This window comes from Stegodyphus dumicola, chromosome 6, assembly GCF_044657685.1.
Source record: "Stegodyphus dumicola isolate Sdum_Otavi_A_Nest chromosome 6, ASM4465768v1".
NCBI lineage: Eukaryota > Metazoa > Arthropoda > Arachnida > Araneae > Eresidae > Stegodyphus > Stegodyphus dumicola.
This window is the reverse complement of record NC_140773.1, coordinates 155,953,942-155,966,515: the sequence shown is the minus strand read 5'-3', so window position 1 is coordinate 155,966,515 and position 12,574 is coordinate 155,953,942. Positions and strand designations below refer to the sequence as shown.

General features: G+C 33.3%; 1 protein-coding gene across 6 annotated transcripts in view; it reads left to right on the top strand.

Moving 5' to 3' along the window:
- Positions 1-12,574, top strand: part of LOC118196321 (syntaxin-1B-like) — a 177,756-nt gene that overhangs the window by 49,327 nt on the left and 115,855 nt on the right. For 4 of the 6 annotated variants that reach the window (XM_085819082.1, XM_085819081.1, XM_085819083.1 and 1 more), the window contains one exon: positions 7,236-7,325. The exons of the other annotated variants lie outside the window; for them this stretch is intronic. In XM_085819082.1, the coding sequence (XP_085675208.1) occupies positions 7,236-7,325 (90 nt within the window). The remainder of the gene's footprint in view (positions 1-7,235; positions 7,326-12,574) is intronic. 6 annotated transcript variants of the gene reach the window in all.

Below are 12,574 nucleotides of genomic sequence, written 5' to 3'. Positions count from 1 at the left end.
TATCAGTATGTAAACAACATAATGTAACACCATAAAAGAAAAACATATATGATGACATTTTAATTTTGGCATAGAGAAATACATATTTACCCCAAAAGAGAGCTTGTATTTCTACCTTCTACGTCAGAGTCAATAACTGAAATGTCCAGATCAGAACTGAGAAGAAAAGAACCATAATTAGTTTAATTAAGATACAATAACACGCTGATCAAGTATTAATTTAGAAGTCAAGCAACCAAAATCAGCATCATATTTTGAAATATTCACTATTTGAAAATATAACGCTGATTTTGGTTGCTTGACTTCTAAATTAATACATAATTAGTTAACCATAATTAAGTAACTGTAAGAGTTTCAATATCATGCACAGCTAATATCTATTTTAGAAATAAACCAACTTACCTCAAGAAAGCCTGGTTTGTCTTAGGAACATTAGCTGTAACTTCTGGCGTAGAAAAGTCAAATTTTTCACTTCCAGACCTAAGAATGAAAGAAATAAACTGCTATAACATAATTAAAAAAAAAAAAAAAAAAAAAAAAACATGAATAAATAAATAACACATAACAAATTTAAGCATTAAGCCATGTATGACTACCACCCATCTCAGACAGTGCGACAGATATTGCTGTATACTTGTGTAGCTATTATATCATGCTGTATAACCACAGTTTAGAAAAATTACAAAATGTGTTATTTATATCTATCTAAAATGGTACATTACTACATGATTTGTAAGAATAAATTAGAGGGCTCTGCGAATGAAATTCCTTCCAGTTAAAAAATGTAGGAATAAAGAAAATGCAGGAATTGCAAATGCAGAAATGAAAAAGGGATTATATTTTTTGCACGGAATCCAGATGACATATTTTTCAAGATTTTAGAAATTTCAATATTAATTTTAGGGGCCTAAAATATTAGGCCCCTAAAAGCAGAATATAGTTTTTAAATGTTCAGACAATCTTCCTATGAGAAGAATTCCTTTGAGAAGTACACATCTGAACCACAATTAAAAAACATGTACAAGAACAGAGCTAAGGACTTCTGTTTGCAGAAAGTCTGTCACATAACATATGAAAAGTTTCTTATTGGTAGATTTTTTATCAGACAGATATTTTATTGTTATACAGAGAAATCATTCACTCCTTTTCTACTAGAGATAATTCAATTTGGACAATGGCAAAAAGGCTAAGCAAGCCTGAGCGTATTGGTCCCATTCTTGGCAATAGTATGGTTTACGCTCAAAATACACGGCAGATATTTTCTAATTACCTGCATCCCAATATCAATCCAATTCAGCGTTTGGTGGAATTTACCATTTGTGACATATTTTTCAAAAACTACACTTCACAACATGCATACATGACAAATACACAGAACCATAAATAAACAAGCAATAATATATATTTATATATAAATTTTACTAAATGATCATAAAATGTTCCAACGCTAAAAGAAAGTTGGTACTTTTCCGTTTCGCCGGCGCAAATCTCGCCAAGCAGACTTTATTGGCGACAACATACAGTATACACATAAAAAATATTTAAAAAATTTTAGTTCTAAGACTTCTTTTTTTGAAGGCATAAACATTTTAATATCGCTTAAATGTTTATAAAAAGCCAATAAATAAAGACAATAAATTTGTAAAAAGACATTAATGACAGAATTTACTATGCTTTCATGGTTCAACATCCTAATTCGCCGGTTCATATCACGTGACCCCAAGCGATCTCATCTCCCGTAAACTACTCTACAAAAATCTAATGCTCTCAGTAATTATCTACATTAATTTCAAGTTAAATCTTAATTTCGAACACAAGTTTAAATGCAAGAAATATTTCAATGCGTACGAATAGCTTACTCAGAAATTATGTAAAACTGCAGTGCTTTACTTCGCTAATGTATCCTTATTAGAATTGATGAATTTAACCCTTGACTTTACCTTTTCTATATTTTCGGCTTCGCGTAAGAGCTGTGATTGCATCCTAATTGACTTAATTTCCGAAAATGGCCTTAGATATAAAACTGAACTATCTGATAAAAATTCTATGTAATTACAGTATGCCAGTATTGAAAGAAACAATCAATCTGATAAGAAAAAGCTGCGACTTGTTTTGAAAATGAGGCGTAAAAGGTTACCAGCGAGAATATTCCGTTTGGCATCGGTTGTACCATTATTGGCGAATTTATCGCTTGCGCCGGCAAAACGGAAAAGTACCAGAAAGTTTTAACATCCAAGTAAATGACATAATAAAAAAAAGCAAGTTGAACAGCGAGCACATGAATGAAATGTGCATACACCTGTAAAAATATACCATAGGTAACTGAAGTATTTCGTAGCAAACATATGACTATAAAATTTCCAATAATACCATGTAATGATGGTGAATTCAATTTAGATCGCAAGAACATGCTCATACTTTTGAAAAGATTGAATTATTTCAGCAATTCCTTGTGAATTGGAATTTACCCTTTCAATATTTCCCAACAATTTAGTGTGAATGGAGGAATAAATTGTTATAACAGAATTGAACAATTATTAGCATCCCCTCATACACACACACACAAACATACACATACAAAAAAAAAAAAAAAAAACCCTTACATTGTAAAAAAAAATCATCCGGGCAATGATTCTTCTTTGACACAGATGCAGTTGTATCAATAATTTCTGAGCTTCAATAAAAAAAATACGCATATTTTACTTCGGAATTAACTTACTACGAAATCATAAACACGAGGTAGTCGATATAAAGAATAAATTATTTCTCACCTTTCGAAAACATCCGCTTGTTCGGAATCTTCCACTTCTCGGGAATTTAATTTCATATTTTTTTCTTGAGCTCGACGTTTTCGCTGAATTCTGGATCTTTTATTAACACCAGGATGTTTTTTCGGTCGTCCTTGATATTTTCGCATATTTTTTGCTAACTGACCACAGTACAAATAAATGTAAACAAAACGAGTGCGGAATAGCAATGCAATAGGGTTGCCGTAAATACGTCATTCCGCTGACAGCTGACACTGTTTAGTGAAAACTGTGTATAAAGGAATATATGAAACGCTTCTAAATATTATTTAGAAAAAAATATGATTTATAACTGATATCAAAATCAATTACTTTGTGAATTTTTGCAGAAATAAGATTACAATGCTAAATTTTAACTCGTAGCGCCATCTATTGATGGCTTTCCAAACTACACATTAAAATTACGTATTTCAAACTAATTTTTTTTTAAATATAATATTTAAGTAAATTTCATTCCAAACCTGATTCTAACATTTTGATTCCAAAACTGACCTATTGCTTTATATTTCTGCCAAATTTCACGCAACATAGTTTCTTAATTAGCGATTCTGCGTGTAAACAAATTTTTAGTATTGTAATGCTGCTGTAGTAGACCACCTTAACAAAGTTTTGGCTTTTCAGTCAGGCATTGCAATAAGAAAAATATTTTTATTTTTCCTGCAAATACTGGCGAAAATCCATTAAGGCAGCACAACGTGGTCAACATTAATTTTTCTTTTCAAGAACAGACTTTCATCAGTCTCTTATAAGTTTTTTCCAGCTATGTTGATTTCTTCCATGCGAATTTTTATTAATATCATTTCCTTAGACTAGTAGTAGAGGAATCTGATAGCAATCTACTTGCTGCAAACCAGTTGGCTGCTTAGATTTCTACTGATTCCATATCTTTCGAACATTGCCATACACTCTTTGATTAATTCGAATGAAATCTCATTTCGTGCAGATTGGAACATTGATGGTTTTTCATTTCGTATATTGAGTAAATCCCACAGATCCCAATATTGTTTTGTCATAGAACTATAGAACAAAATGTCTTGCCAGGTAGGTTTCCTATTTGAAGATTAAGTGAGTTATAGGTTTAATGTCACCCGTCTTCCAAATGGTCTTACTTGACTTCGTCAATCCATGGGTCTCGATCAGAGTTGTAGCCTGTCATGCGACCGGATTAAGTAGCTTGTATTTTGGTTCGACCCTGAAACAATAGTGGCAGCTTTCCGGGCAGGGTCCTTTAGACTGGGCTTTGGCATTTCCGTGTGATAGTCCTTTCTGATTACAGTAATGATGTCATATTCCTGAAGCCTCTGTATCCATCTGGCCATTTAGTCTTTGGGATTCTTGAAATTTTAGAGCTAGGACAAAGATGCATGATCTGTGCAGAGCAATAATTTTCTGCCATAGAGGTAATGGTGGAAATGTTCTACTCCTTTAACTGTTGCCAGCAACGCTTTGCTGGTGACACAGTTATTCCTTTCCGGTTTCACTTGCTCCAGTATGTCATGCCAAGTTCTTGACCGTTTATTTCTTGGGACAAAATAGCACCAGCACTCTCATTGCTCAGATCATCACGCTTTGTAGAGATAAAGATTTGTTAGGATTATTACAGATGTTAAAGCCTCTTTCGATTTGTTAATTTTTTTTATTACGCCTGCCTAGACTCTTTCGAGCATGCAGCAAAACAAGAGAAAGCTGCTGCATGTTTAGCACTACCCAGGGGCACATGCAGTTAAAGTATGCTACGGACGTGTGTAACACCCCCCGCCGCCTTTTGTTAAAGTTTGTTAAATGCAGCTTCGCACATCCTTTTGTCCTCAAGAACTTTTGCTTGCTTTTTGTCAGTTTGTGAAGGAGTCTTGCGATGGAAGAAAATTCTTTCGCAAATCTCCGAGAAACTTCTTAGGTAATAGATTATTTTTGGGGCATCTCCTATGTTTAGCTGCCGACACTTCTTCTGTATTCATTAAGTGTTTATGGAGTTCACACATGTTCAGTTGAGGTGACATGTCTGAGGTAAGTTATTTCCATTCTTAAAAATTTACATTTAGTAGGACTTAACTTTACATTCAATTTCTGAAGTACTCTCCTAATATTTTCTGAATGATCTCCAAAATTTTCTTGTCGATGATGATGTCATAAAGGTGTATCAGACATACTTAATAGGAAAGACCTTTCAACGGGGTCTCCATGAGGAATTCGAATGTTGCCGCCAAATAATGTGATCTAAATGGCATCACTCTGAACTGCTAATATCCTTGTTCAATAGTAAAAATTGTCTTTTCTCCGTCATCAGGGTGTATCTCTAGCTGCTAATATTCACACTTTAAATTAAGTGTTGAAAACCACTTGCTATCAGAAAGAGTGTCCAAAATGTCATCATTTTTGGGAAAAGATAGCTGTCTTTCTTCATGATGTCGCAAGCAGAGTAGTCTGTGCGAAATCTAGTTGAACCACCCTTCTTTCTGATGAGGAGGATAGTAGAGTCCCAAGGATGTACTGAAAGCTTGATAATGTTGCTTTCTTGTGTGTCCTTTACAAGTTTTCCTATCTTTTCCTGGTTAGTACTTGGTAGACATCTTGGATATCTCTTGACTGGTGAATGATCCCCCGTATAAATTTTATGCTGTACTAGTCTTGTTCTTTCTACATCAAAAACTGTACGAGAGAAAACATCACGAAATTTTTGAATGATGCGTTCTGCAGCAATTCTGTCTTCATCGCTTACTTATGCATTCTGCAATAACTCTGATGTTAGGCTCTCCAAAGACACAGAGACTGGAGGACTGCTGGTTCCGTTAATGCAAGTCACTGGAATACACGCTGCAATCATTTTGCCTTTCCTAATGACTTTTGCCTCGTCATTTATATTGGCAACTCTCACTGGGATGATGGTTCTCGATAGGTGAAAGAGTGCGGAGTCTACTAGTTCTCCTTTCGGGCTGTTATAATTCTTAGGATTTTCCGCTATGCTGTACCGAAAATTTCTGTTTTCAACTATGGATCCCAGAAATAATTCTATTCTTGCTGGTACTGTGATAGTGTCTATGATTTGGTGTATGTATTGTACTCCTTCATCTTTAGCTCACTAATGGCTGATCGGTAAAGTCACTGAACACTGGTAATTTCGTCCGAAGTTCGAATCCTGCGAACAGGCTGGCTGTGTAGGCATTTTCTAAAGATTGTGCATTTCTAAAGATTTCACAAAAGTACTGCTACAGGTTCTCTCAGTATCACACAGTACAATCAGTAGATACCACTACAAACTGCTAAGAATGCTAACACAATGCAAAGCGCATCTAAAGATTGAAGCTCGTGCAGAGATTTCTGAATACTCCAAACTAAAAATTGAGATCTGATGCTCTCTCTGGTCTTACATAGTTTTTTCCCATAGGCAAGAAATTTTCAGCACCTTTGATTTCTTGTAATTGGGGGAAGACATATACATATACAGTTACAGTTTTATATAAGGCTGAATACAGTTACATATAGTAATCAGACCAGTTACTAGGTTATACAGGGATTGAACCAAAATGTCACCCAGTTTGGCAATTTTCCTCCAAATTTGGTGACAAAAATAAGTCGCTAAAACCATCGCCATCTTGGCACTATCTCTCCACCTTGGTGAGATAGCCATTTACCTCAGTGCAGTGGCGTAGCTAGGATGGGGCAAAGGAGGACATCTGTCCCCGGGCGCAACATCCAGGTGGCGCCAAATTGATGCTACAAAATTTTTTATTGAAATGTTTTTCACTCTTGGCACACAGAAGGGGGCGCAAATTCTTTAGTTGTCCCCGGGCACTGGAATCCTAGCTATGCCACTGCCTCAGTGTTAAATGGACTTGTCCCTATAAGCATTATTTTTGCGGCAGAGTTTTGCATTTTTGTGGCATTTCATGTTATAATATATGTGAGGTATTACAATTTTACATGTAATTTCCCTCTAATTATTTACATATTTATAAAATTCGTAACATTATTATTAAAACTGTACATATCTGTTTTTGAAGCAATTGTTATACAGTGAAACTTACAGTGAATGTCAATACGAATGACTTGACAAATACCTCATAGCTTTGACGATGAGTATTTAGGAGAGACTGGCATGCCAAGTAAAACTGAGTATAGACAAACTACATTATTTGGCACATAATTAAAAATTTTATTCAGTTTTTATACCTGGAACATATATAAACATTATTATTGAAAGTTGCATCTCTAATTTGACTATCTTTACAAAAGTGAACATCCGCAATCTTGGGTGGTTATTTCTAGAACGTTTCACTATAGCTGTTTTAATTATGATTTTCCACATTACTTAATTATGTACTTTTTGAAAGCATAAGAATTCTAAATGTTTGATAAGTATATATACTTATATTAACTGTGCATATTATTATGTAAACTGTTATCTTTATTTATAGTTTTCTTTAATAGCATTTTGAAAATCAAGATTTGAGTATTCCAGTGGTTGAATTATCACCTGAATCTGAAGTTGCTCATTTTATTAAAACATTTTTAAACAAGGTATATATGTTACTCTTTAACTTTTTTTTTTTTTTTTTTTTTGTAAACTATTCAGTTCACATACTGAAAAACTAGCCACTCTCTTTGGTTTGGTCATTAGTAGATTCAGCTGTCATATTGATAGACCTAGATTTAAAAAAAAAATCTTTTCCCCTTCTAGCAAGAGTAATGGTTACCACACCAGCTCTTAAGCACTTATATATTAGTGAAACTACCTTAGAAGAAGTTGCTAAATTTTCAGAATGTGCCAAATTCTGGAAACCATGCTCTTAGTAATCCTTCAGTTAAGCAACGTCACCATTTTTGTATACTTTCTTTTTTTTTTTTTTTTTTCTTTTATTTATTTCTTGTATTCTCTAGTTTTTTTATAGACAAATCATGGTATTTTTTGCCCTAAACTCAGTTTTAAGGTACAGTGAAACCTTGGTTTATTAGCTTAATTCGTTTCTGAAAGTAGTTAATCATCCGAAATGTTATAAACCGAAATGACCTGAATTAAGAGTGAAATGAATGTATTTATTCCCAGACCCAATAAAATGATTGCTTATAAAAGAGTACTTTGTATTCATTTATATTAAAGTCATAGTACGAAATAAATCAGATTAATTAAATCTAAAATTTATGCAATATTAACTGAATATTAAACAGGAATATTTAATTAAATGTTACCATATCTGTAGGAAGGAAATTTTATGGTGTAGATAGAAAACAGTAGAGAAGGGGCTAGATGTCATTGTTTGAAAAATGAAATCCTTTGCCATAAAAATATCCTATGGCTACTAGTTTTCTTTTTTCCCCCTTCTTTTCTTTTGCTTTCTCATAACAGGACTTTGGTTTCTTGTCACTCCTATTCCGTCTCAAAGTACTGACTTGTCTGTTTATATCGTCTGTGTTAATTTTCGTGCTCTGTGGTGTTCTACAGTTTCTTCAAACATGGCCTTCAGTACAACATTTCCAGCACTTCAGTTCCTTCTCACTCCTATTCCGTATCAAAGCATTGACTTGTCTGGATAAATCTTCTAAATGAGACATTGCTTGCTGCACTGGCTCGTGGACTTAACAGTTCTTATTGGGTATCAGTCTCTATGAGTTGCTTGCTGGGCTGCCTCGAATTTCAAACCATACACTAGAGCGCTTTTTGAGTCCTTGACATTCTCCATGCACAGAGCTTTCTGTATTTCAGGATCCTGGATGCCATCGATGAAGTATTGCAGAGACAGGATTTCTCATGTTTCTGTCGGGCACTCCAAAAAGGTGAGATGAGACAGCCTTTAAACATCCATAGCTAGTTCCTGGAGAGTTTCCGGGGCTTTTGTTGATGAGATTTTAATTGAAACATGTAGTCTTTTAAACACTTCTCCCCAGTTTGCTTGCTTCAAGCGCAGCTCCAGTGTGCCGGACAGAGCTTCGAAACCTTTTACCAGTGCGCCGGACAGAGCTTCGGCCTTTTCTTTTCGGAGAGAATTTGAAGGATATTTGTTCTCAGAGAAGCGGTGATATGACAGGCCTTAGTTTGGGTAATCTATCCATTCGCTTCTGCCACTATAGAAAATTGTGTCTTATACACTTGCCAAGATGTCTTCCCATCATATGTGAATAATTTCAGGCATGGATAAAAATTTAAAACCAGCAGAATTGCTCGCCGCTACCGCTACGAATTTCAGGTTATTAACTTCTTTGGCAAATGCAGAAACCCTGCCATCAGTTTGTTGTTCTACAGCAGAAACTCTCTCTTCTGTTTGTTCTTTCACAGAACAAACTCTGTAATCGATTTGTTGTTCCACGGCAGAAACTCTCTCTTCTATTTGTTTTTTGACAGAAGAAACTTTTTCTTCAATTTTTCCAACTTTATTTTCTACCACATCTTTTCTGTTTTCCATATCTTCAGATTTGTTTTGTATTATGCAGGTAATTTCTCTTTCAATTTCTTGACCTGCTTCAATCTCTCCTTTAAGTGATACTTGATAGGCTTTCATCTCTTTTTTAACTGATTCTTGACTAGCTTCCATCATTTCCTGAACAGTTTTCATCGCTATTTTAACAGCCTTCATCTCTACTTTAACGGAATCTTTCATTTCTTCTTTAAATGCAGCAAAGGCTGCCATCAACAGTCTTAACTGCTCCTCCATTGCTTTTGTTATTGGCATTCAATCCCACTTCTGACACCTAAAACGTGTTGCGCACATACGGGTTCATAACAGATTGAATGCGCAAGTCCGATAAAAGGTTAATCAAATTTATTCTTATCGAAAGAAATATAACAGAACATTTTCCCTCAAAGATATTTGTACAATATCACGCAATATAATCAGTAGCTATACTTTAAGCTACTAAAATGTTAAAAAGAACGCAATCCACTGTGCAGAGAAAGCTAATCCGATCAACAATAATAACAGCAGCTAACTAAACATCTCGCAAAACAGTAACTAAGCAACTAAACTGAGAGATCTTGTATCTTGTATCGTATCTTTATTTCCGGCCTCAAGTACTAGGAGTTTTTACCAGTACACTGAAAATTATAACCATTTAGACATTTACTAGGTTTAAATAATTAAAGATCTACACTTGTACATCGTCGCACAAGGCAAAAAATAATAATGAAAGCTCATGAATTAAGTAAAACTAAAGTTAGCTTATAATGAAATACATTTTTGTGTTTTTCATTAGTCCATAGTCCAAAGCAGTGAGAAAAAAGACAGATTGCACTATTTACACACAATTTTTAATGTTAAAAATGAAATACTTGAACTTGTAGGCGAGGTTTGAGAGAACCAATGCGCTGAGCGGTTAGTGTACGAAGCACAATTACACAAAAATACACAAAGTCCAAAAAGAGAGTAAAATCTTTATTAAATAAAAACTATGCACAGTCATCAAGTTGCAGGTTGAATATTTCAAGATGAAGATTAGATGAGTCTAAGTTGCAGTTGGGGAATTGTAGTTTTTTTAAACTAGAATTTCAAATCAATACTTGAAAAATAATCAAGGGCAGCGATGCCAACTTCAAGTTTGCTCATCATTAACTTTGCATTCTTAAATGTCTGTACATTCTTAAGTTTCTATCTTCAGGTGGGTTTTTATCCATGTAAAAATGGACATTTCATTTTCATTTTCTGTATCCTGATTTTTCTTGCTGGGCCATGCTGTGTTGTTAGAGTTGGTTTGTTCATTTGTATTTGAAAGGGTGGGGAATTCAGACGCTTTTAGTTGGAATTTATTATGAGTTCCTGCTTCTTTCATGGCTTTTTGGATACTATTTGAGTTCCTAACACACCCTTTGTAAATCTGAACTGAGGTGTTCTGTCTCTGGCTTTTTATAGATTTTTAATTCGGCAGCACGAGATAGTTCTAGCAATTTCTGGAAAACAAAAAAGAGTAGAATAATTGATTAATGTGTTTGTACTAATATTTCAAATTTCTTTGAAGCACTTTTTGTATCCTGAAAATGCCAAGTATTTCCATAAAAAAAAATGAGCAGGCATACAGTATAATTCATTTAATAGTTGATATAATCGCTTTTAACTTATTTCATGTCTAAATTTTCTACAAAGAAATCCTCTGTCTAACTTTTAGTATATTTTATCGGATGAAATTTTTCAAAGAGGAATGAATTAAAGTCTTGATTGGGCAAAACACATCTTTAAAGCTAAATGTATTCTAAGAAGTACAAAAAATGTAAACAAGATTTTGTCCCCCCCCAAATCAGTCATTTAAACTATTCAAACCGTTTAAGAAAGGGATAATCATTGCCAACATAAAAATCTGCCCTTTTTTATATATATTTTAATAAAAGGAAATATGTTCCTTCTTTTTATAAGAAAAGGAACCCATTTTCCTTTCAAAACTTTTGAAAGTCGCCAACGCTTAAAACTACACTAAGGTGGAAACCCGCCTTTTTTTAAAAAAAAGATTCACTACAACAGTTCGCGTACGTAGAATCCGTTCCTTTCGATGGGGTTCAATTGACGGATCTGACAACTCAATGCGCATGAGTGGTTAATGTTGGTGTGAGTAGCTTAAGCGGCTAAAGGCACCAGTGGTGCAAATAGCATCGGCCAAACTTTACAAGGTATTCAAGAATTACTACATAAGTTAATTGTAATATTCTTATTACCATTTGCCTACAATCATATTTTATGATAAAGATAAGTAAATATTGTAATTATTATATATCAGTGTAATTATCATATATAAGTAAATAAACCTTTGAGAAAAATCACATAATATTACAAAAAAATAATAATAAAAACCCTTGCATATAAACATGGATCAGTGACGGTCCCTGGACGAGCAAATGAGGATCCCTTATCTACCTTACCTGAAGAGCAGCCTATGTCCTATACTATGGGCCACCATAGTGTAGGACATAGGATGCCTATTTTAAACCCTTTTTGAATTAAAGCATATGACATTTTCACATAAACATAGCGTTTTTTCACATTTTCGGAAATTCTTCATTTTATTTCACATGTTCTCGTTTTTTTAAAAACCTGGAAAAACTCAGGCAAAATTTTCATTAATTTTAATAAAAAAAAAGACAAACTACATAAAAAAGAACAAAAAATAATAAAAATAATTAAAAAATCAAGTTATTTATACATTTTTTCAAGACCCAAATTAAAAAAAAAAAATTCAAATGAGGCAAAGAAATATTAAAATTTCAGAAAAAAGCAATAAAATCATGGAAAATTATCATACATAATTTCTATTAAGAGTTGCACACATATGGGCTAATAATTTAATATGAATTCTCTATGTCTTTCGATAAAATTTTCAGGTAATTGTTTATATAATTCAGGTTTACACCAATCAACCTTATCTTCGTGTTTATTTAAAAAGTTTTCAGTCAGACTTTGATACTTCATGATTTCATCCCAATCAACTATACCTTTTAATTCTTCTACAGTATTTTCTGATAGTTTTTGATATCTAGAAATGCCTATTTTAAACCCTTTTTGAATTAAAACATATGACATTTCTAATTATATATTTTATTTTTTATAATTTTGTAAAATAAAATTATTACTTAATGTCTGATATTCTGATATGTTATCCCAATTTACTTTATTTTCATTATCTAAAATAAATATTTCAGACAATTGTTGAGATCTAGATATTATATCCGATTTAATTTCATTTTTATGCATAATCATAAATATATTACTTAATTTCTGATATATCAGCTCTACTAATATATCTTACTCTCTATCTCTATATTCACTAATGAAAGGTTCTGATAATCTTTGATA